General features: G+C 40.1%; 3 protein-coding genes and 1 pseudogene across 3 annotated transcripts; 1 reads left to right on the top strand and 3 right to left on the bottom strand.

Moving 5' to 3' along the window:
• Nucleotides 1-1,345: 1,345 nt before the first annotated feature.
• Nucleotides 1,346-2,258, bottom strand: LOC125210051 (loganic acid O-methyltransferase-like). Its single transcript, XM_048109624.1, has 2 exons — nt 1,762-2,258; nt 1,346-1,679 (listed from the first exon to the last, which is right to left on the bottom strand). The coding sequence occupies exons 1-2, from the start codon at nt 2,256-2,258 to the stop codon at nt 1,346-1,348; spliced, it is 831 nt and encodes a 276-aa protein (XP_047965581.1).
• An 8,898-nt stretch (nt 2,259-11,156) lies between these two features.
• Nucleotides 11,157-12,697, bottom strand: LOC125211403 (loganic acid O-methyltransferase-like). Its single transcript, XM_048111173.1, has 3 exons — nt 12,626-12,697; nt 11,629-12,252; nt 11,157-11,518 (listed from the first exon to the last, which is right to left on the bottom strand). The coding sequence occupies exons 1-3, from the start codon at nt 12,674-12,676 to the stop codon at nt 11,186-11,188; spliced, it is 1,008 nt and encodes a 335-aa protein (XP_047967130.1). The 5' UTR covers nt 12,677-12,697; the 3' UTR covers nt 11,157-11,185.
• A 1,704-nt stretch (nt 12,698-14,401) lies between these two features.
• LOC125215132 (tetratricopeptide repeat protein 5-like) lies at nt 14,402-18,183 on the bottom strand. Its single transcript, XM_048116457.1, has 13 exons — nt 17,900-18,183; nt 17,718-17,827; nt 17,076-17,186; nt 16,931-16,988; nt 16,752-16,841; nt 16,530-16,624; nt 16,392-16,445; nt 15,971-16,108; nt 15,764-15,821; nt 15,561-15,675; nt 15,370-15,439; nt 15,145-15,216; nt 14,402-14,759 (listed from the first exon to the last, which is right to left on the bottom strand). The coding sequence occupies exons 1-13, from the start codon at nt 18,072-18,074 to the stop codon at nt 14,643-14,645; spliced, it is 1,263 nt and encodes a 420-aa protein (XP_047972414.1). The 5' UTR covers nt 18,075-18,183; the 3' UTR covers nt 14,402-14,642.
• Nucleotides 18,184-19,412: 1,229 nt separating this feature from the next.
• Nucleotides 19,413-20,457, top strand: part of LOC125215133 — a 6,293-nt pseudogene continuing 5,248 nt past the window's right edge.

Genomic DNA, 20,457 nt, shown 5'->3' on the forward strand with positions numbered 1-20,457 from the left:
TAATTTAATTCTCCATAAATTTTATTTTGGCTAATTCTGTTTCACTATCGTCTTATATAATGAAAACGCTGCCATAACTAAGTGTTGTTTACAAGATGCTAATCAACCAATAATATATTTTCCACAACCACAAGTATGTGCCGCATGTTATGTTATCTAAACAAAGTGGCTACAATCAAACTCAAAATATTGCACGTTTATTTGTCAAATAAATAAAAATAGAAAAAAGTATTGGACATTTTATTAAAATGCAATCCACGACGCACAATACACACAAAATAAATAATATGTAAGAGCTCAGGTACAACATTAGAGTAGATAAAGCATTTGTGTTCAGTTTTGGATATCTTATCTTAATATTCACCTTTAACTATGAGCCATATATTTACAATCCACACATCATTAATGCCTATTTGGAATCTTCTAGTTAAAATGAACGATGAACATGTGAGAATTTATGTGGAAATGCAAGAATATAAAATTTGAAGCACAATTCAGCACAGGCCCACAAATGAAGTAGGTTGGGCCGAGTCTCTTTTATAAATTCAGACCTAGCCCTGCCAGGTCAATTTCACTCTTGGTGCTAAGCTAAAGAAGATTACATAGTTACTAATAACTTTGCGCGCAACTTCACTCTCTTTTGTGATCTGGAAAAAAATTATGCTCGATTCGGTACATTAATTAAACGACAGAAATTAAAAAATGAACATGGCTCGAGACTCAAACATAGTCCGCCAAGCATTTAGGGTTGTTGGGCTCGGACGATGATGCGTTAGTGGTGGCTCGTATTAGTGGATACAATAGGAGCAAAGAAGAGGATTAAGCCCTTTCTAAGTCAAAAAGTACTATTTTCATTTGATAACATTGTCAAATTTTTTTATATCTAGTGTAAATCATTATGTAAAATTAGCTCTTGTAATTAAAACGAAATATAGAATTATTATTTTCTTGGAGTTCCAAACTAAAACTTGAATGTAATGTGGAGGCCCATTGTTTTGAGTGCGCATGGGCCGTTACATATCAAAATTAAATCCTAAGAGTTATAGAAACAAATAATAAAACACAACCAAATAATATAAGAGATTATCGGCTCACTTCCGAAATAAAATAAAATAAAAGTATAGATTCCTATCAGCGAATGCAATCGTGATTTCAATTTTGGTCCTATAACCTCGTATCACATGAGTAGGAACATCTAAGCAACAAATGAAACTTTGTAAAGTAAAATATTTATTACACTATAGAAATAAACATACTGCCCCAACTTCTTAATAGAAACACCTTATTTAAATTGTGATATACTAGTAAGCAGATTTCCTGACGTCTCCAACCAATCTCAGACGTGCTAAATATTTTTGTGCTTGTGCTTAAGGATAGCAACAATCATAACAGTTCTATCACTAGAAGGATCTGCGTATATCGATGAAGCTTGGAATTTCTTTAACAAAAGGTCGAACGTTTCATTGATGGTTTCAGCTCCAAACATATGTGTAAGCATATTCTGATGAACCGCCCTGAGACATGCCACGTGGCCATCGACATTGAGCGACGCCCCACTATTCAAAATCTCCATTCTTTCTACGATGAAACTATTGCTCTTTTGCAGTATGGCCCTCGGTTCCTCCGTGGTGGGAAAGTAGTATGGAAGGTTGAACGTCCTTGACATTGACTCACTCAATCTTCCCTGCAAAAGTCAACTTGTGACTGTTAATGGCGAACAAAGGGAGTACTGATCTCCGCATGCATAGGATGTGATATTACCTTTTTGACCATGTCGACAAGGGAAGATCTGAGAAGTTCAACCCGCGAAACAACAGAGACTCCTTCTGTGGGTCCCACAAGGCAGGCACTCCTGGAATTAGAAGAGCCATAATCCCACCTTCCACCATTTCCACATCCCTACACTTCAAGAATGATTCCATATCCCTCTCAAACTGACTCAAATAAGCATCATAAACCTCCTCTCTCTCCTCTCCGCTCCAAGCCGGAGACTTGAGGCCCTCGGCTGCCTTGGGCACCTCCGTCAGCCACTGGAGCGCCCAAGAAGAGTACGCGAAGTGGACTGACGACGGTGGGAGAAGGCGGCCGTGGAAGTCTCCAGGCACTGCAAAAACCTTGTCGCTCCTGTCAGACGGGAGGGAACGGAAGAGGGTGTTGAAGTCGTTGGAGACGACGTCGTTGAAGCCCACGTAGAATTCTGGGGTTTTGAGTTCTGAGGATTCGTATTTCCGTTTGACAGCTTTGATGATCGTGTGCATGGCCGGAAAAGAGTTGTTTCCGGTTGAGCACCCGAAATCGGCGATGCGAAGAAGCTATTAGTTGAAATCTCTATTTTTGTGGCGATTTCTTCTTCGAGGATTGCCTTTGTGGCTTTCAATATTCCTCTCTTGAAAACATGTTTTTATACGAAAACGTTAAGAATTACAGGTCATATCAAAATATGAATGCAATAGTTTAATTATGATGGTAAAAGATGTGTAGATTTCAACTTGGTAAGATGAGTTTTTGACATAGCTGTGCTCTCCAAGGCCACCATTCATGGAAAAATGTCGACTGTCTTTGGAAGAATCCATGAAGAAAAACTATATAGAGCATATGAGTAGAGGGGTGCGTTATAATCAAAACAGTACTATATGCATGACAAATACAATAGGAATCCTATTTGGTTTCGGCACGAGTTTTAAGAAATATAAAAAAAATGGATTGAATAAGTGGATGGAATATTCATCTCACTTATACTCCTAATGGTCCATAGTAGTGGAGTCATTTCGCCTTTTAGTAAAATAACACATTACATCTCACTTACTTTACTCTCTCTTACTTAATCTTTGTGCAGAAAAAAAAAATGTCTCCACTATTATGGTTATGGAGCGGAGGGAGTATGTTAGGGACGGTCCAGCTACGTCGACCGGCAACAACAATGTCGGTGATGTGCCAGCAACACCAACGACTCTTGAGGAGTAGGAACAGAGATCGGCGTCAACACTACCGAATACCAACGAGGAAGAACAGAGATCACCCAGGGAAGAGACGCCGGCCGCGGCGGTACCAGAGGAGGAGACGACGACCCGGAAGTTGAGGCCGCGTGAGAACATCAAGCCTCCGAACTTCTACAAGAATTACGTCGCCAAGTGAGGCGCGTAATATCTTAGTTATTTACTTCTTTTATTTTGTTTATTTTGGACTTTTGTTATTTAATTATTTTTGCAAACGTTTTGAGAGTCGGGCGAATTATAAGCCCCATCGGGTTTTTCTTTGTTGGTTCTTTTCCCGGTGTTTAGGATAAGTCGAACCAACCCTAGGGTCCTTAGGATTATAAATAGGGCTTTCATTAATGCCGTCAAGAATTAATGAATAATTATTTGCCCAAAATACTTGCGTAATACTCGTGAAATCCTTATCACTGCCGACGGAGAAATTTCTCCGCGCCAGTTTGTGACTTTTCAGCCGCCGACCCCGTCGTTGAGGGCGCCGGATTGTGGTGTTTCGTTTGTAATTGCAGGTAGTTCTTCGTTAGGGAAAAGAGATCCCTAACATCTGGTGCTTATCATATCGAACTCAATGGAATTGGCAGAAGAAGTTCATGGTTCGCCGGTTGCCCTGACGGGAGGCAACGCACAGGAGTTGTTGGTGGGCTCCTCACGCCGGCAACCGATGGGATATCGGCGCGACTCGGGTTTGCCTCCGCGACCGCCGCCACGGGGTGATCCACCCACCGGTCGTCAGCGATCAGACCCTGGTGCGTCGGACCCCCTCACTCAAGGTTTCGACCGGATAATGGCACGGTTCGATCAATTAGAGGTCAGAATGGACAATTCAGATCGTCGGGTGGATAGTTTGGAGAACCCGCCTATTCGGGATACCGGCCCTCCCGATGACGATTACGATTCAGACGATAGGGAGTATGCGGAATATAGGGCGCTGGATTTCCCTCCGCGAGACGCGAACCCTCGACAACGACAACTAGGGTTTCGCGATAGAAGATCGACTAGGGGTGGTCGACGGAGCAGCCCTTATCGCCGCGATGATCTGCATCTCGAAGCGGATTGGCAGCAGGAAACCGCACCCGATACCCGAATGGTGCCCTACCGGCCACGACGCACATCGAGCTGGGACCCTCCAGCGACTCGCCACCAAGGTTGGCGGGACCAGCGCCGCCGTTCGTCATGCTGGGACACCCCTTCTTCGCGAGACAGACCTCATACCCAATACGGGTCTGATAATCATCATGGGGTTAAAGTTCGAGCCCCTTACTTCGACGGTTCGGACGCGACAAATTGGATATCTCGAGTGGAGTATTACTTTGATCACATTATGATGCCCGAGGAAGATCGTCTCCACTACGCGGTCATGCTCTTTGAACCACCCGCGGCAGAATGGATATTTAATTACAGGAACAACAATCGATTCGTTACCTGGCCAGATTTTTTGGAGGATGTCCGTCACCGGTTCGACCCGCAGAGTTTCAGAAATTACATTGGGCCTCTTGCAAAATTGGTACAGACGGGTTCAGTAGCAGAATATCATGATACCTTCGAGAAATATTTGAATCGGGTAGAGGGCCTTCCGGATTATGCCTTAATTCCCATATTCATTGAAGGTCTAAAGATGCCCATTCAAGAAAAGGTGAAGCTGCAACAGCCACAATCATTAGCGGAAGCAATGGCGCTTGCTCTGCGTTTGGCAGCTAACCAGGACCATCGATACCAGCAGTCAACATCACAGAAGCGCCAATGGTCCAGCAGGGACTTGCGCCAACCACAAACATCAGTGGCAGGTCAGCCAGCCACGGCGTCGCCGATCCCATCCGGAGGACACCCGACAAGAGGCCAGGAGCGACCCAAATTCACCCCGATCCTTGTTTCTAATGCAGAGAAATCAGAACGCTCGCGAAAGGGTCTTTGTTGGCATTGCCCGGAAAAGTATGTACCGGGCCATGTTTGCGCGGTGAAGCTCCTTTGTTACGTAGGTGAAGAGGAAGCTGAAGGTCAGGGCTACGATTTTGGAGAACAGCCACATGACGAGGAGATCATCACGGAGGATATCTCCCATTTACACGCCTTAAATGGCAACAGCCGTTCAGTCCCTTTCCAAGTAGTTGGCGAGTTGGGGGCTACAGAGGTGCGGATTTTAATTGACACGGGAAGCACTCACAATTTTTTACACCCACGCATCGCAGAGCGTCTACAGTTAGCGTTGTCACCAATTCGTCCCTTTCGGGTATACGTGGGTAATGGGGCGTCGCTGACATGCTCCCATGTATCTCGTCGTACGAAATTGGCAATTCAAGGTGCTAGGTTCCTCACTGATTTACACATACTGGAAATTCATGGTCCAGATGTGATTCTGGGCATGACATGGCTGGAGTCATTGGGGAAGATTGCCGCCGACTTCGTCGGCAAGACTTTGGAGTTTCAACAGGATGGCAAGTCGATTACTTTACAAGGTAAACTGCCCGGCCCCCAGCAGATTTCTTTGCATTCTTTAGAGCCACCCGAATTCTACGAAGTTGTGGCCATTGACCCCGAGGAAACAGCAGCCACGCTGCTCTCTGCTGAGGTGGTATTTCCACCGGATTTGCCGGCTGATTTCGGCCGAGTACTTGAGGAGCATCGTGGCGTGTTTGCTCTGCCCGAAGGAATGCCACCGGCACGTGCTTTCGATCATAGGATTCATTTATTGCCAGACACCAGACCCGTCAATGTGAGGCCATATCGATACCCATATTTCCAAAAGAACGAAATCGAACGCCAGGTGAAAGATATGTTGGATCAAGGTATTATTCAGAGGAGCCATAGTCCGTTTTCATCTCCGGTTTTGTTGATCCGGAAGAAAGACGGAACCTTCAGATTTTGCATTGATTATCGAGCGCTGAATTTGGCGACGGTACCGGATCATTTCCCGATTCCCACCGCTGATGAGTTATTCGATGAGCTCGGGAAGGCGAAGTTCTTCACCAAGTTAGATCTTCGCTCAGGATACCACCAAATCAGAATGCACGAGGCAGATATATTTAAAACGGCGTTCAGAACACACGATGGTCACTTCGAGTTTCTGGTGATGCCATTCGGTTTGACGAACGCCCCTTCGACTTTTCAAGCAGCCATGAACATCATATTTCAGCCGCTTCTCAGACGCTGTGTCATCGTATTCTTCGATGATATTCTAATTTACAGCCCTACTATGGAGCTACATTGCGAGCATCTATCCGAGGTACTATCGCTCCTAAGCGTTAATCAATTCTATGTTAAGTTATCCAAATGCTCGTTCTGCAGTACTACGGTTGAATATCTGGGCCATTTAATTGCAGATGGGGAACTTAAGGCAGATCCACGGAAACTTGACGCCATGACGGCATGGCCACTACCCCGCAATGTCAAACAGTTGCGAGGATTTCTGAGCCTGACGGGGTATTATCGCCGCTTCATCGCGAACTACGCGGTGATTGCTGCGCCTCTGACTGATTTGTTGAAAAAGGAGTCGTTCGTTTGGACAGAGGCAGCAACAGACGCTTTCACAGCACTCAAGGCGGCAATGACTTCGACACCATTGCGGCTCCCAGATTTCACTAAAACCTTCTATGTTGAGACAGACGCCTCCGACGTTGGCATTGGAGCCGTATTAATTCAGGAAGGACACCCTATTGCCTTCTTCAGTCGAAAACTGGGACCGCGACGGCGGGTGGCTTCAACATACCACAAAGAGCTCTATGCTATTGTAGAGGCGATACAAAAATGGAGGCAATACCTATTGGGACGAGAATTTGTGATCCGCAGCGACCAAAAAAGCTTGAAGGAGCTGTTACAACAGGTAGTACAAACGCCGGATCAGCAATTGTACGTTAGGAAATTAATGGGATACAAATTTCGAATTGAATACAAGAAAGGCACGTCCAATAGAGCAGCGGATGCACTGTCCCGTCGGGAGGAAACTGACCCGCCGCAGGAACTGCTACAGTCAGCAATAGCGCCGGCGACTGATCTATCGCCGCCGCAGGAAGAAGCAGCTCTTTTCTCTGCATTCGCGCACCCGATTCCTAAAGTCCTCAAGGTGTTGCGAAAGGAAACGGCGACGTTACCAGAGCTGGTGGAATTGACAGCGAAGATAAAGGCAGGAGCAGCCCCTGCCCACTTGTCATTCACGGATGGATTGGTATATTTTAATCGCAGAATTCTGGTCAGTCAATCATCTTCTATGAAACGTTTATTGTTGGAAGAGCACCATAGTACGCCTTTGGCCGGTCACCCGGGGCACGACCGGACGTTTCGATTATTGGCAGCAGGTTTTTATTGGCCAAAGATGCGGAAGGAGGTCAGACACTTTGTCGAGGCTTGTGTGATTTGTCAATCTACTAAATACTCAACACAAAAACCAGCAGGTCTCCTACAACCATTACCGGTACCGTCCCAAGTGTGGGATGATGTGTCGATGGACTTCGTCACCGGACTTCCACAATCGCGCGGGTATATAACGATCATGGTGGTAGTTGACAGGCTCTCCAAGTACGCTCACTTCGCAGCCCTTCCGACTCGCTTCGATGCTTTACGTGTGGCACATTTGTTTGTCAATACAGTAGTTAGGCACCATGGATTTCCCAAGACCTTGGTGTCAGATCGGGATTCGGTATTTCTAAATGCAGTCTGGGAAGAGATCTTGCGCCTCAGTGGTACAAAATTAAATTTCACAACGGCGTACCACCCTGAGTCGGATGGCCAAACGGAGATTCGTAACAAGGGATTAGAGCAATACCTACGCGCTTTCACGGCCGATAGGCCATCCACTTGGTCGAATTTTTTGCCGTGGGCAGAGCTATCCTTAAATTGCTTTCACCACGCAGGGCTGGGCACCTCCTCCTTTCGTGCCTTGTATGGCCGAGAACCGCCTCTATTGGTGGCTACCGCACCATCGGCGATTACCCCTCCCAGCGTAGCAGAGCTTATTCGACAGCTAGGAGAGTTATTGGTGGAACTACGTCGAAATTTGCTCCGTGCCCAGCAACGCATGGCGGCAACGGCAAATAGGCATAGGCGGAATGTTGAATATGAAGTAGGCGACTTCGTGTGGCTGAAACTGCAGCCGTATCGCCAACACTCTGTGGCGAAGCCGATCTCTGCTAAATTGTCGAAGAGATTCTACAGACCATTCGAGATCTTGCAGCGGATTGGTCCAGTGGCTTATAGGCTGCGTTTACCGGAGGGCAGTAGAGTGCACAATGTGTTTCACGTTAGTCTCTTGCGTGCGTTTGTCAAGGACGATCCGCAGGTGCCCTTACCGTCGAAGTTCATCGGTATCAGGCCCATTGCTTATCCGGTGGCAATTCTGGATTCACAGGTACTATGGCATAATGGAGCAGCTGTGGAGCACGTGTTAGTGAAGTGATCAGACGGCTCAGAGTCACCATCATGGGAGACATTGGTGGAAATGAGAAAACGATTCCCAAGTCTTTCCCTTGAGGACAAGGAAATTTCTAAGGAAGGGGGAGTTGTTAGGGACGGTCCAGCTACGTCGACCGGCAACAACAATGTTGGTGATGTGCCAGCAACACCAACGACTCTTGAGGAGGAGGAACAGAGATCGGCGTCAACACCACCGAATACCGACGAGGAAGAACAGAGATCACCCAGGGAAGAGACGCCGGCCGCGGCGGTACCAGAGGAGGAGACGACGACCCGGAAGTTGAGGCCGCGTGAGAACATCAAGCCTCCGAACTTCTACAAGAATTACGTCGCCAAGTGAGGCGCGTAATATCTTAGTTATTTACTTCTTTTATTTTGTTTATTTTGGACTTTTGTTATTTAATTATTTTTGCAAACGTTTTGAGAGTCGGGCGAATTATAAGCCCCATCGGGTTTTTCTTTGTTGGTTCTTTTCCCGGTGTTTAGGATAAGTCGAACCAACCCTAGGGTCCTTAGGATTATAAATAGGGCTTTCATTAATGCCGTCAAGAATTAATGAAGAATTATTTGCCCAAAATACTTGCGTAATACTCGTGAAATCCTTATCACTGCCGACGGAGAAATTTCTCCGCGCCAGTTTGTGACTTTTCAGCCGCCGACCCCGTCGTTGAGGGCGTCGGATTGTGGTGTTTCATTTGTAATTGCATGTAGTTCTTCGTTAGGGAAAAGAGATCCCTAACAGAGTACGTGAACTGTAATTCGAAAAACTAAAATAACATAAACACGACTAATGTGCGAATAATTGTCTCTGCCACTAGCCAACATCTAATGAAAATGCGGTGCTTTAAAGTTAGAATAACCTACCCTTAGCCTAGGAATAACCTACCTAATTGCCCACCCTTATAAATGATATTGAAAAGACAATATTACCCTTACACATGGGTAGGGATGTCAATTGGGCCGGCCCACCGGATTTCGGGCCAACCCTGCTCGGATTGCGGGTCATTCGGGTGCGGGCTATCGGGTTGTGATTTTTTCGGGTTATAAAAATTCAACCCTAAAACTAAAAGCACGGGTTTCGGGCTAATCCAACGAGTTAATCGGGTTGCTATCGATTAAATTAACATGCGATCAATCCAATAAATAATGGCAAAAAATAGTTACATTTATAAAATATAAAATATTTAATTATGATAAATTTGAAATATATACTTAAACTCAAACATAAATATGATCAAATACTAATATTTGAGATTTGTGCAAAATAAAACATAAATTTAAATATTTAAAAACATGTTTTAGAATTTAAATATTTTTTAATGAATTTGAAGTTTCTAGTTTATCCATTTACTACTCTCTCCGTCCTTGAAAAATTTGTCACCTATTTCCTTTTTCGTCCGTCCCTAAAAAAATTTCACTTTTCACTTTAACCATTTTTGGTAGTGGACCCTACATTCCACTAACTCATTCCTACTTACATTTAATTTTAAAACTAATATATAAAAGTAGGACCCACATGCTACTAAATTTTTCAACTAACTTTCTATTACATTTCTTAAAACCTGTGACGAGTCAAATGGTGACAAAATTTGGGGGACGGAGGGAGTATTATATTAATAAAAATTTAATATATAATTTGTATAATTAATATAAAATTGAAAATTATTTTATTTAGTTATCTATATTATAAAAATCATCAATGAATGTGTCCAATTAGGAGTCCAACAAATATAACAATAAAAATTTTATCGGGTTTTCGGTTCTGGCCCTAACGGGTTGCGAGTTAATCGAGTGCAGGCTAATCGGGTTGTGATTTTATCGGATTATAAATTTCCAACCCTAACTCTATAAATTTTGCGGGCTAATCGGACCAGCCCACGGGTCACGGGTTGCATTGACATCCCTACGCAGAGGTAAAACCCTCAAAACTAAAAAGGCGACAATTTTACCCCTTAAACTAAAAAGGCAACAATTTCGATTTTTCAGTTTAGATCGGTTAGTATAGTTCGGATTTCTATTTTTTTGGATAGTTCAGTTTGGTGTGATTTTCATTTCACAAAATTTTGGTTTTTCAATTCGATTTGGACAAAAACCGAACCTAAAACTCACCCCTAGTAAAAGGTCAAATTAACGACGATGTACAATACACGCAACAGACAAGAATCTTCTAGAAAATATGAATGATAAACATGTGAGAATTTGCTCTGAAAATCCAAGAATTCAAAGCTTTTATCGATATTTTGTTTCTCAATACCTAATATCTTGGTATAACATAACGTTCCCCGCTTGCTACAAACTAAGCGTAGATGCAAAAATATTCAACTCCTCGTGTTGTCGGTGTATATTTTTTTGTATGTGTGTCTCTAGAGACTTATTCCTCATATGTGTTTGCTTAGATCAAGCCATTGCTTTTTCTGAGTGTCTTGTATCAAGAACTCGGAAATTAATCTACCAGTCTTATTTGGATAGAAGCAGATTTCCATATGAAGAAACGCTATTGAAAGTGTCTTTAATTTAGAAGATCTCCTCCTCTCTCTTACTTTACCAATTTTGTCTTAATTCACGTGTCATACAAATTGCTCAAATTTTTATGGGACGAAGGGAGTAAAATAGTCCTGGACTCCTGGTAGTGGGCGGACACGAAAGCAACAAACTTTATTTTGTAAGATAAAATTCATATTACATTATGTAGATACCATAAATCCCAGAGCCCCAAATTATTTTTATTGTGATACAAAGAATTATTGATACCTCCGAATATCCTACCAATAAAATCGGTGACCAAAGTACTAAACATTGTTGTGCTTGAGGATAGCAACAACCACAATAGATCTATCATTAGAAAGATCTGCGTAAACTGGCGAAGCTTGGAGTTTATTCTTGAAAAGGTCGAATGTTTCATCGATGGTTTCCGCTCCAAATTCATATGTAAGTAAATTTTGATGAACTGCCTTACAAAATGCCACGTGGCCGTCAACATTGAGCAATGTCCCACTCTTCAAACTTTCCATTCTTTCTAAGCTGAAACTGTTGCTCTTTTGTAGTATAGCCTTTACTTCCCCTAGAGTGGGAACGTTATATGGAATATTGAATGTTTTTGACTTTTCCTTACTCAGTTTTCCCTATAAAAGTCAATATAGTAGTCAATTTCATTGACTTGGTCAAAGTTTTTAATATCGATTGTTGTTACGAATAAAAGAAAAAGAATGTAAGTGAAAAATGTAGATTTGACCTTTTTGGCCATGTCGAGGAGGGAAGATCTGAGAAGGTCGGCCAACGACCCAATAGTAAACTCCTTTTGTGGGTCCCAATAAGTAGGTAGTGAAGGAATTAAAAGAGCCATAAGCCCACCTTCCACCATTTCCACAGCCCTACACTTCAAGAATGATTCCAAATCCCTCTCAAATTGCCCCAAATAAGCTTTATAAACCTCCTTTCTCTCCTCTCCACCATGCCAAACAGACTTGAGGCCCTCGGCCGCCTTGGGCACCTCCGTCAGCCAGTGGAGCGACCAAGAACAGTACGTGAAGTGGACAGATGACGGCAGGAGAAGGCAGTCGTGGAAGTCTCCGGCTACTGCAGCTGCCTTGTAGCTCCTGTCGGGTGGGAGGGAACTGAAGAGGGTGTTGAAGTCGTTGGAGACTAAGTCGCTGAAGCACACAACGAATTCTGGGGTTTTGAGGTCTGAAGATTCGTATTTCTGTTTGACAGCTTCGATGATCGTGTGCATGGCCGGAAAAGAGTTGTTTCCGGTTGAGCACCCGAAATCGGCAATGCAGAAGTTATTAGTTTGTATCTCTAATTTTGTGGCGATTTCTTCTTCGATGATTGCCGTTGCAGCCTCCAATACTCCTCTCTTGAAAACATCAATGTTTCACAAATGCTAATTCCTTAGTTAATACGCAAACATAAATTCACGTAGGAGACTTTTTAATAGTGTCTCTAATTCTAAACTGCATTTAGGGATGCTTTTAAAAGGCGTTCCAAGAAGAGAGTAATTCACTAGCGCTTTCTCTTTGCGTCCTTATTCTTATTTGGTACATCAAGAATAAGAATGTTTTTTTGAAGCGTTGTTGATATATTTAATAATAACAAAAAAACGTTCCTAATGAAATAAAAAGGCGTTTTTATTTGTTATTTTTTCTTGTGGTGGACTTACCATAGATCATATCAAAGTATGAATGCAAGAGTTTAACAATTATGATGGTAAAAGATGTGTAGATTTAAACCTGGTAGGATGAGTTTTTGACATAGCTGTGAGCTCCATCGCCACCATTCATGGATAAATGTCCACTAACTTTGGAAGAATCCATGAAGAAAAACTGTGTAGACTAGAGGTGAATCATATATGTTATATATAGAGGATATGAGAGTGTTAACTAAGTTGGAAATGAAAACTATTATCCACTAACTAATGCAAGTGTTATAATTGACAACTCATCACAATTGACAACTCAGCCGTACGTGGCTAATTCATGTACATCGAGCATATGAGCAGAGGGGTGCGTTATAATCAAAACTGTACTATATGCATAACAAATACTCCATCCGTTCCATAATATGAATCATATTTGGTTTCGACATAGGTTTTTAAGAAATGTAAAGAAAAATGGGTTGAATAGGTTGTGGAATATGAATCTCAGTTATACTCCCTTAGTTATATATATTCTCTTCGTTCCATAGTAATAGAGTCATTTGTCTTTTAGTAAAAGAACACGTTACATCTCACTTACTTTACTCTCTCTTATTTTAATTTATTCTTTCTTCATTTCTCTACCTTTTTCATTTCCTACTTTATTCTTCTTTTACTTAACTCACTTAACACATTTTTTCTTAATCTCCATGCCGGAAATAAATTAATGCCTCTAATAGTCGCGAATAGTTAATGTCTTTGCCACTTGCCAGCATCTAACGAAAAGGAGAGGAATATCGGATTTGTTGTTCCCTTGGGCCTAATAAGAATGATCTAATTGCCACCCTTGATAACGGCATCTAACGAAAATGTGGTGCTTAAAAGTTAGAAAAACCCTAAGAATAACCTACCCTTAGCCTAGGAATAACCTACCTAATTGCCCACCCTTATAAGTTATAAATGATAACGAAAAGACAAGATTACCCTTACACAGAGGTAAAACCCTCTAAACTACTCCCTCGGTCCACGATTAAGAGTCTCATTTCTAAATGACACGGGTTTTAAGAAATATTAAGAAAAGTGGGTGGAAGAAAGTTAGTGGAATAGGGGTCCCACTTGTATATATTAGTTTTAAATGATATGTGAGTGGAATGAGTTAGTGGAATGTGGGGTCTCTTTATCATTTATGGTAATTATGAACCGGGACTCTTATTCATGGACGGACCAAAATGGAAAAACAGGACTCTTATTCGTGGACGGAGGGAGTAATTAAGCTACAATTTTACCCCTTAAACGATGTAAGATGGACAAATTTCATTCAATGTCATTGCAAAGTAATCGTTGACGTTTTCGGCATTGTCGACGTTGTGTGCTAGAACAACATTATACCCATTTCTTGAAAACGACTCGAAATAAACCACAATGAACTACATTTTCAGATTTTTTGGATATATAATGCAATTTCAATTTTTCGGGTTCAGTTTTTTAGTTTGAATTTCGTTTTTGGACTTTTTGGATATATTTATGCAATTTTGATTTTTCAGTCTAGATCTGTTAGATAGTTCAGTTCGGTGAGAGTTTCATTTTCACAAAAAATTGGTTTTTTAATTCGATTTGGACAAAAACCGAACCGAAAACCCACCCTTAGTTAAAGGTCAAATCGACGATGTAGAAGACAGGCAATAGACAAGAATCTTCTACAAAATCTGATGATAAACATGTGAGAATTTGCTCTGAAAATCCAAAAATTAAAAAATTGGATGGCTCATGTACAAGTTCTTTTAAAATAATTGCAATTAATGTAGTGTCGTGAGAAATGAAGTGAAACTTCGATGATGTGAATGCATGTAAAAGCTTGAAGTCAAATAGTACATGCCAAAAACAAAAGATTTTTTACATACATGTCACCCCACACTTCAAGCAAAGATTACAGACCAATTCAAACAATTTTCGTAAAAAAAAGGATTAACAAAATCTCATTTAGAGCTTAGTTCCACTTTTGTATACAAACATACTTCTGTTTCACACACATCACCTATATCTCTTTATCGTACTCGTCGTTGCCATTCTTCACAGGAGTTATGTGCATCCAGATGCAAACCCTGGAACCTTTTTCACGTCTTGTTCTGGGCGTAGATTGATGTTTGAACAGAGTGCTGGGGAGGCAAGGCTTTTCCATTAACGAGTATTTGCTCCATAAAATCAACACGGACTGATCTGAACTGGTACGACTGGTGGTTAAAAAAAACGATAATGAATAATCAGTCGTAGATAGAAAAGAGGCAATCTGGCATTGTTTGTGCCTTCAGATATATGAATAGTGTCAGCATTCTATGCAACATTGCATTAGTACTCCCTCCGTCCCAAGGTATTAGACCAACTTTCCTTTATGGGATGTCCCAACATATTAGACTCATTTCCTTTTTTAGCAAAAAGCATCTATCTTATTTTATTCTCCACCTACTTTTTTCTCTCTTCTCTCCCCTACTTTTTCCCTCTCTCATACTTTACTCTCTCCACTTTAACTATTTAAATATCAATTCCTTAAATCATGTGCCCAAAAGAAGTGAGTCTAATACTCCGGGACGGAGGGAGTACTAAAGAATTCCAGCATACCTTTCCCTTCCACGAAAAATCAATATATTGGTAAGAAGGTTCTAGAATAGTGACTTGATCTCCTTCTTTAATCTGAAAGAAGAACCAAGCAATATGTGACAAGGTGAAAACTGTTCTCACTGAGCACAATCTATCACAGTTTTTCTGAATTAAACAAAGCAATTTGGAACATCAAACTATACGAAGGGTCAATTCTGCTTAAAAAAGGACAGAATCGCAACATACCGCCTCGTTATGTACTCCATAGACAGACAGAACGTAGCATTTCTGACTTGGATCACATAGCAAATAGTAACTGTAATTTTTGTAGCAAGATGATGGAAAAGTCAGGTTACAAGGTCTTTCACAATGTAACTAATGTGGAAATGAAAGCATTTAAACACACGGTGTTCTGAGCAGAGAGGAAGCAAACTTACAATGGTGCCACATTTTCGTGCTTAATGAAGAATATGACTTTTCCTACGATGCCAACTGCTTTGTTCAGACCTTCTGACAGACAATCTACGGTCTCTTTTTTGTAAGATGGGTTCACTAGGAGAAAAGCAAAAAAAGAAAATAAATAAAATATTCCAACGTTCAAACCACGGACTACTTATACAAGGTAGTTCATATTGCTTACAATTTACACTAGCGAGAGATGATGCCAAGGATGCTAGTCGTTTGACCTTGGACTGCCCCTGCATATCAATGATATGTTAAGAAACTGAAACATGCAATCATAAAAAAGGATGACCTAATCCAAAGATCTGTTTTTCTCCAAAAAAAAAATACCAAATTTGACAATCTAAATTTTCACTTCAAAAAAAAATAATAGGGGCCAACTTACTCGAAGCGAACTATCTATTTTATCGAGAAGGCGAATAATCTTCTGAACTTCCTCCGTTGCATTTAGACCAGGATCCCTCAATGCAGCAGCTTCAAATCCACTCAGAGCTCTCTCGTAGTTCTCTAGATATTTGTTAACCTATCAGAATCGAAAGAAAATACTTAGTAGGCTGTTTCCACAGGAGTTAAGTGCATCAGGAGGTCTAAGCCTAATATATAAACAACAGAAAAGGCACAAAACTGAGAAGTGTTTTGAACCGGTAAATATAAACTTTCTTGAGAGTAGAGACTTAAGCAGAAAGAGAAAGCGAAAGCAATGGTGCTAAAAGTGGAGAAAAATATGCATAATAGAGAAGACTTTTCTGATGTATCTACTCATAAAACACTAAAAGAAGGGAATAAAGCAAGAGAAAGAGCCTTACAATGGCACAGTTGAAATATAGGTCAGGATTTGACTTCATTCTTTCATCTTTTTCCTGACAAATATAAAAAGGTAATCCTCAAAAGACTAGTACAGATTTTGCAAAATAGAAGCCTTTTTTATCTAACCCAACACTCACAGCATGTTGGTACGACTTCAAAGATTGGAGAAGCTTTCCATGGTCCCAAGCTCCGGTGGCAAAAAATGACGTGAGACAAGCATTCCCTAGATTATCTGTGTGAATGAAGAAAAAATATGGAGATCCAAAATAAAAAGAGAAGAGAAAACAAAGTGTCCGTGTTAAACGGACATGATATAGCACAACAATTGTGCTGCTTTTATGATCTCTGTTTACACTTACACCAAGAGTTCCCATCCTTGACATCAAGAGAGATGGCTTCTTTTGCATGCTTTATGCTGTCATCGACAATTTTGACCTGGTCTTCAGATCCTGTAAGCCATACATACATGCCTAACTATCAGCAATGCTATAGCGAAATCTTAATAAAAGTAACAAACAGAATCATCTCTCAATCTTACCTTGAGCCATTCGTCTTTCAAGCATCGATATTTGACAAAGAAGCCCTTTATGTGGACCCTGAAAGTTACCCATTTTAACAGAAATTTTAGAGAACTTTACAACTTAACTCTTCTCTGTCAAAATTACAGGATCAAACAGAATGACCTTGCTTAAGCCAAGTGTAAAACAATTCTTTGCTGAAACTAGATCACCTTTCTTCCATATGCAGTTACCTAAGCTCAACCAAGCATCTGCAAGTGAAGGATTCAGCTTCACCTATTGGAAAATTGTGACTAAAAAAATCAGCACAATCAAGAAACAAAATCCTCAAACAGTAAAAACACTTAAATGGTGCCAAATTCCAACATAGACTAGGGAAACCGAACAACCCGTCGAAGGAATATCCACATATTCAACCAAGTTAACATCCTTTTCTACTCATTGCCATTACTCTATAGGCTAACCCCTTCTTTACTAAGATACATACGAACTACTGAGATATCCCAACGCCATTGATAATCTCCATCACTTGAGAAACTTTTTCTTGATTATACCAAGGGTAAGATTCGAGAAATCGTAATAATGAGGATAAAAAAATACTTAATTATGTACATTATCAACCATGAAAACTAAACACCCAATGAATTATCTTAATCTAGCTTCTCTTACCAATTTCCAAAAAATCCAGCTGCATAAGAAGTTTTGAAACAACACCACCTAGAAACTAAATTACCCACCAAAAAATCAAATTTAAGATGCCCAAAACAGAAAATTAAGAGCAAACGTAATTCCTTAGATGCTACTTACAGCCTTGGAGAGATGATCCTCAGCTTCTTTCTTATACTCGGGAAAAACATCCAACACTTTCCCTCTCAAATACTCAAAAGTAGCTCTCTGCCCTGGCATCTTCCGTTTCTCTGCATCACAGAAATCAGTGAATCAAATTTCAGGTAAGATTTAAACTTGTTGCATTATGCCCAAAATAAAACCTTGGGGAATTCTATCGAGCACTTGGAGGGCAAGAGTTGACTCTGTAGAGAGCTTCGAAGCTTTTTCATCTGGATTTTCCGGAAAATAGGTGTCTCGAACGTTGTAGAGCAAATCAACAGCCCTTGACGCCTCCGCAAAAAGATCTTCTGCAGTTTCCTTTGCGTCACTGCTCATATTGAAACTTCAATCAACTAATTACTCGGATAATTTCAGAGACAGTGAATTGATTGTATCGTTGATGAAGTGTTCTCTTCTTCAATGAAGAAGAAATTAGGGAAAAACTGTCTGTGGTTTTTCATTTTACTGTTTTTATTTTATTTTTTAATTGAATTTAAAATTTATTGGGGGTGAACTACACAATTTTTGTAACACTCTTTTAGGAATACCATAAATTTCATTAAATCATTTTATTCACTTCCCTTTTTTTAATTTCTATTCTCTTTATCTATTATTTATTTATTTTTACTTTTATTTTTATCTTTATTTTTATATATTTAAAATATTAAACACCATTTTTGCTAACATCCATTTTAATTCAAAGGTACCACGAAAAATGTTATTCCGTCGTCAGTGATTAATAGCCCCGATTGAGTTTGATATATCATACTCCCTCCTTCCCAAGTAAGATGACCATTTTCTTGGGCGGCATGAGAATCTATGCAATTTTATTTTGAGTATAAAATGGAGAGAGAATAAAGTCGAGAATAAAAGTGTTTTATTTTTTAATGAGTCATCTTAGTTGGGACAAACAAAAAAAAAATGAATAATCTTCAATGGGACGGAGGGGGTATGTTTTAAAAGGGGTAGTACATACTCTGACACTCTCTCCGTCCCACCAAACCACTTTTCTTTGTAGTTTGTTTGTCCCTGGTAATGCATTACTAAAAATGAAAAACACAATTATGTCTATTTTATTCCCCTTTCACTTTATTCTTTGTATTTTAAGATATAAAATAAAACTACATAAAATCTCATACTATTATCCAAGAAATGGGTCATCTTCTTTGAAACGGAAGGAGGTATAAAAAAAATTGGCAGGAAAAAATTAATAGAATTTCGGTTTATTTTTATATATTTCCTATGTTTATAAAAGTAGAAACTCTTTTACCTTTTGGTTGTTTCCTATACTATAGAAACACTTTATTTTAGAAAAGTTTTTCTCAATATGAGGTATGACCCATTTTTCATTAACACATTTTTTTCTTCTATCTCTTGTATTTTATTAAATTTTATATTAAAATATGTGTTTTTCTAGAAATTACTATGTTTAAAAGTTTTAATTATATAATAAAAATATCAATGCAAAATGTGTCTATTTATCATTTATAATAAAAATTGCACGAAATTGTTAATAGCATATGAATTGAAATGACAAACGTAATTGAAGGGAACACGTAATTGTTGAGTCGTCAAATAGTGGTCTCCCCTCAACTTTTCAAATGTCATTGGCAAATAAAGTTGGAGGAATGAGACTATTGAGTTTATTAAAAGACTATTCAACTTTTTTGTGCTATTTTTGACATGTCTACTATTCATCTAATATTATAGAGCAGCTATAACTAAAACCTTTCATTACTACCATTACTATCTCTACTCTCTCTCTATTAAAATTGAAGCTATTTGGTGCCTTGGTAGAAGAAGGTATGTAAACAATTGATCCTTGGATATCACAACTTTGTGTGTTTCTGTTCATTGTTCTAACTTAGCAATTATGGTCCAAAACTATATATCTCATGCTTACTTTTGTCCCAACAAAAATGGCTCATCATTTACTTATATTAAGAAGGTTGTGTTTTGGTGTTTAAAGAAGTGTGATCCACTGGATTTAATCACCTTTTGTGTTTAAAGAAGATAATCTTAGTGGGATGGCCTAAAATAGAAAACATATTGAAGGCTTTTATTGTTTCTTGAAACTCCGTTTTTGGGTCCTTTCGTTGTTAATTTGATTTATGTAGTGAAGTTGACATGATTCATAAAAAAGTGATTATGTACCAATCACACTTCTTTTTATAATTGTATTAACACGATGATTTCATGTTCACCACTTTTTCCAGCAAGCAATGGAGCTAGCCTTTGTAATTCTGGTGTTTTCCACCCTGTGCTTTGCCATAGCCCCAACTCTTGCAAGTTCCATGTCAAGGCCGGGTTGTCCAGAAAAGTGTGGAAATATCACCATTCCATATCCTTTTGGAATTGGTTCCGAATGCAGTGCAAACTCCTCATTCACAGTTATTTGCAAAAATTCAACAGGAAACATGGTGCCATTCTTGAGCAACATAAACTTGGAAGTATGGATGGTTTCACTCTGTGGTGTGGTTATAGTGAGTCTGCCCGTGTCGCTTATGAACTGCTCTGGAGGGCAAAGAAGAGAATCTCTGCCTACATCACTCAAAGGAAGTCCGTTCACAGTCTCACCATCCAACAAGTTTGTTGTACTAGGCTGCAACACTGCTGTGTGGTTTCATGATAATGGAACGCTTGTTGGAGGATGCTTGGCTATGTGTGATGATGCTAATGCTACAAATGTGACCAGTTGCAATGGCGTAAATTGCTGCCT

Source organism: Salvia hispanica, chromosome 3 (assembly GCF_023119035.1).
Source record: "Salvia hispanica cultivar TCC Black 2014 chromosome 3, UniMelb_Shisp_WGS_1.0, whole genome shotgun sequence".
In the NCBI taxonomy this organism is placed as follows: Eukaryota; Viridiplantae; Streptophyta; class Magnoliopsida; order Lamiales; family Lamiaceae; genus Salvia; species Salvia hispanica.